General features: G+C 42.3%; 1 protein-coding gene across 1 annotated transcript; it reads right to left on the bottom strand.

Moving 5' to 3' along the window:
- Window positions 1–1,356: 1,356 nt before the first annotated feature.
- Window positions 1,357–3,470, bottom strand: IFIT5 (interferon-induced protein with tetratricopeptide repeats 5). Its single transcript, XM_010291011.1, has 2 exons — window positions 3,298–3,470; window positions 1,357–2,794 (listed from the first exon to the last, which is right to left on the bottom strand). The coding sequence occupies exons 1-2, from the start codon at window positions 3,468–3,470 to the stop codon at window positions 1,357–1,359; spliced, it is 1,611 nt and encodes a 536-aa protein (XP_010289313.1).
- Window positions 3,471–4,606: the final 1,136 nt, after the last annotated feature.

The raw sequence follows: 4,606 nt of genomic DNA, 5'->3' as shown, positions 1-4,606 counted from the left end.
GAATGCTCCAGGCTGGCCAGGAACAAAAGTGCGCATCCTTCCTGATGGGCTCTGTCACCAGTTTGCTTCATTCTGTGCTACTGGCTAGGGCTCAGAGGTGTTTTGGAATCGCAGAGTTAGTTTTCCCTGAGTACCATGATCTATTATGTAATAATAGTACAATACTGTGGAATTAGGCTGGCCTGCTATAAACAATACTGATTTTCAGTTGAATATCTAAAGATAGTCACCTCCTCCACTCGTTCTCTCTGTCCTTTCAGCCCTTTCTTCCACTCGTGTAGGCTCTTTGTGCACCCACTCCCTTCCCCACATGCTTCGTGCATTCTGCTGCCCTTTTCTCCAGTGCTGATGCAGCTCTTTGCTCTAGCCGCGCTCTGCCCTCCATGTCCAGTTCAGTACATTTTTTGTGTGTGTTTTCTATCCCTGGCTTGTTTCACAAGCATGGAGGCAGATAGATAGCTATTTCTTTGGTATCTCAAAGACTGCCTTTCCTTCCTCTCCAGATGTTTGCTGTAGCGGTTCCTGAGAGCATGGTTTTGGGTAAACTAGACAGATGTTGTTTGGTACACAGATTATTTGGTACAACACCTCTGAAGCCAACTTTGCTGAGAATTTGGGGAAAATAAATGTGGCTATCTCCTGACCCTTTCATATCCTGCCAAAACTTTAACCCTGTTACTTTTTCAAATGGCTGTTTTCCTTTCTTTTATCTCTTAACGTGAGGATTGGTCAGCAGAGAGATACCAGAAGCAACAGTTAATGGATGCAATGCTCTTTAATGGTTCGCAACAATAATACATGTTTTGTAAACTTTCCATTGAACTAGCCAAACAGTGGTTATTTTTCATAGTTAAACAACATACAAGGTAGTAAACTGAACAAGTCTTCAAAAAAGTTTCTTCTAAATAACACAGAAAAAAGGAAATTTTTATATTTCAAAAAGCATCAGAAATTCCATTTGTGTATAAGCATGCCTTTCAAGTGGATAGATGAAATATTACAGTACGATTCCCTTATCTTTTTCTCAGTAGAAGGTAAGATCTGATTTCCAGCTTAAAAGTTTTGTGTTCTACAGATCATCACTTAAACACAAACTTTATACCAGCGTTAGCACTGAACACTAAGATAGCTTAGCAATTATTTAGTCTTTCCAAGCATGCTCTCTGTTGGTGAATAAACAAATGAACAATCATTACACGCAGTTTCTACATTATCACCAGAAGGTGATGCCAACAGATGTTTCATCTGGTTATAACTTCAACCTTAAAAAAAAAAAAATAAAACAAACAAACTTTTGAGAGTCTGTTGAAATGTCACTGGGTTTGAGGTTGGGTTTTTTTGTGATTTTTGGGAGCTTTAGCTTGAGATGGAAAGTCGTAGCTCACATAATGCATTCAGATATTCTTCATTGTCAGGACACAATGCAATGGCTTTCTCATAGCACTCAATTGCTTTCTGTTTCTCACCGTTTAGATTATGAACAAGTCCAAGTGTACCAAAATCTGTTGCATTTCCTAAACCTCTTTGAGTTTTCTGTTCCAACATTTGTTTCAGAGCATTTATGCACCTACTTCTTCCATAAGAATCTTCTTCAATTTTCAGCCCTTCTAGGTAACACCTAATGGCTTCAGATTCCGATTTCATATGAAAACGCTGAAAATTGCCGTAACGGTAGTAGAAATTTTGTTTATCATCATTCAATAAAATATTTATCTGAAACGCTTTCTGAAATGTCTCTTCTGCTTCTTCATACCTCTTTCCTTCTGCATACATGTTTGCTAGGTCAGTATGGGCAGCAAAAAATTTTGTCTTTTGATCAGTCACTGTTTTAAAATGAAAAATGGAAAGTCGGATGAGTTCCTCCACTTGCTCTTTAGGTGGATATCTTGTAGCCTTTCTCAGCTGAAACAGCTTTTCTCTGTAGCAGAGTCCTAGTTGGTGATGCAAAAAGGAAGATTTTGGTGTCACTGCTAAGGCCTTTTTCAAAATCTCCAGTGCCTTGTCTACTTCTCCTTTCCTTCTGTAAAATTTAGCAGCATATCGCAGCAAATAAGGAAGATTAGGGGTTTTCTGTATTGCTTCTTCAATGTACCTCTCCCCTTCATCAACTTGCTTTAAGTCCTGAAATTTTAATGCAAGTAATGCCATAATGAAAGTATCCTTTGGATTCAGTTCCACTGCACGCTTCAGGGGCTCGAGGGACAGGCTTGCATCTTCGCATTGTCTGTGAGAAAATGATTCCAAACGATATATTGCTATTGCATAGCCAGCACTAAATTCTGGGTTATTGGGTTCATTCTTCAGAGCATTTTCAAAGCAATCCTTTGCTCTCTGGTAGTATTTTCTCCCAAACTTCAGTAATGCCCATCCTTGCTCAGCATAGATCTCTGGAAGCTGAATCTTCCACTGAGCAGTACTTGAAAGCTTTTTGCAGCTGTTTTCCACTTTGCTTATGTAAGTTTGAGCTTCTTCGTATCTCTCCATGTGGTAATAGACCCAGGCATAGTTCCCCCAGGTAACAAGACTTCTCCTGGCAATTTCATCTGGATGATTTTTTTTAACTTCCTCTTCAGCTTTTTGGAGATTTCTCAGGGCTTCCTCATTTGAATTCTTTAAGTGGCAAATATAAGATAGTAGATTATAATTTATGGTGTTGGATTTTATGAAAAACTCAATCTGATTGTCTGTTGTTTCCTCTAGCTCATCGAGATCCACATCCTGCCTCAGCAAAGTCCATGTAAAATGACATTCTAGCTGCAGCAGACATCTCTTCAAGGAATTCTTGGAAATGGTACTAGAAGAAATCAAAGAAAAGCTTACTTATACTCCATTTGCTTTTTGCTACTCTTGCTTTTCAACCAGGCATGGTGTACTTCAAAAGCAGGCAATACCTCACCTAGTGCCACTAGTCAACAATACTTCAAACAAGCCAAAGTTGTGGGAAGCCACAGGTCTAAAGAGCTGAGTAGTTATTTTAGTAATTCTCCAGTGTATGAGGGCACCACTTACACCCAACGGAGCTGGTGGTCTGGATGTCAAAGAGGAGGGCTAGTCACTATGGTAAAGCTGGCACACCTCTGGGCCTCAGGAATATATTTCCTGTCCTGGGAACAATTGCTGAAACCTACCCAGAAGACGTAATCAAATAAAAATCTTCCCCCAAAATACAGAGAAAGTGATACAGTCCCTTTCCTATATTTTATGGTTTAGATTATAAATTTCGTTTTTTATTTCCTGCATTTGTAAATCCTTGTTTGTTAGGTCGTGGCACCATTTTAATGTTATGATTATACTGACATATCCAGTAGCTGGGTCGGAGATCCCACCAGTCTCCCCAGTTGCTGGTACTCGGGTGTCCAGGTCTCCGAGGGTGCAACCCCACTCCACTTGCTGGTACAGACCACACACTCACCCACGAGCCCTACGGACCCCCAGAAGCTCGCTCTGGACATCCAGCAGCCTCGCCCCATGACGCACGCACACGCACACTGACCAGGCCCGGTTTACATGCAACTGGTCCTTAATGCCCCTTTATCCCTCTCTATTTTTCAACGGTTGCCCCTTCCCAAATCAACCGGATCCCTTGTGTCCCCGCCTTTGGTCTCCTCCCCAAACGTACCGTAGCCTCGCGCGATCCCCAAATGCTTTTCCCTTCGTCCCGTGACGTGTCCCATGTCCCCGGGCAGTTCAGACTGCAAGGCCCTCCCGTGGACCCCTGGTGCTGGGTGTCCGCCCGGCCCGTGGGGCTGAGGGTCCCTTGGGGCAGCCCTGGGAGGGCTGGGTGGGGGCTCGTGTCCCTGACTGGGACATTGGGGTGCCCCCGCCTGCCCTTGTGCCTCTATGCTCCTCCATGTGCGTGGGGACGGGCTGATGGCTCCTGGGATGGGCCTGGGAGCAGCCGGGGCAGGGTGTTATTTGGGTTCCCCCTCCTGCCATCGCCTGCCTGTGTCTCCGTGTGGGTCTGCAGACCAGCTTTTAACACACAACCTACCACGGACAAACATTTACAACGCTGAGGAGATAACGCTTTAGTTCACGTTGTGGACTAAAAAGAAGGAATTATACATGACTTTATAACAGAGGTATTCGTCAGACGAAAAGGTATTTATAAGTGCTGTTAATGTATAAGTTTGTCTTACAGACTTTGTCTTTCTCAAATAATCTCCTCTGCCTAAACTGATGTTTTTGATTGGTATTAACAACAGTTCCTAATTAGAAAGCTGTATGTGAGGTAATTACAGTTCTTCTGGGATGAAGGGGAAGTGAGAGCAAGCTCCTATTGTCACTATCTTGTTAGAAATGTTTGGCTACAGGGGAATACCATGGAACAGATATTGGCTCCCAAATCAGCATAAGGAGCTTGAAGAATTTCAGTAGTCCCATTCAAAATGAAATGTGTGTTGGTTCTCAGCTGAGGCAATAAAAAACATGAAAATGTCCGTGGCTGAAAACAACATTGGAGAGTAATTAATGAAAAGACATTCGTGGAAAATGAATATCCATGAATGTCACAAAACCAAAATTGTGATGCAGATTAAATACAGTTTAGCTTAGTTCAACACAAAACCGGTAAATGCAATTTCAAAAGTTGTCATAAACATCTTGG

Source organism: Phaethon lepturus, unplaced genomic scaffold (assembly GCF_000687285.1).
Source record: "Phaethon lepturus isolate BGI_N335 unplaced genomic scaffold, ASM68728v1 scaffold2420, whole genome shotgun sequence".
In the NCBI taxonomy this organism is placed as follows: Eukaryota; Metazoa; Chordata; class Aves; order Phaethontiformes; family Phaethontidae; genus Phaethon; species Phaethon lepturus.
Note: the sequence above shows the minus strand (reverse complement) of the source record. Positions and strands in the feature narration are given on the sequence as shown.

Excerpts from the sequence above, each read along its gene's own strand:
- IFIT5 (XM_010291011.1), bottom strand. The coding sequence starts at position 3,470 with ATGGGGCGAGGCTGCTGGATGTCCAGAGCGAGCTTCTGGGGGTCCGTA. Across the intron at positions 2,795-3,297 it reads CCGACCCAGCTACTGGATAT|TACCATTTCCAAGAATTCCT; the intron begins GTCAGTATAATC and ends GATTTCTTCTAG.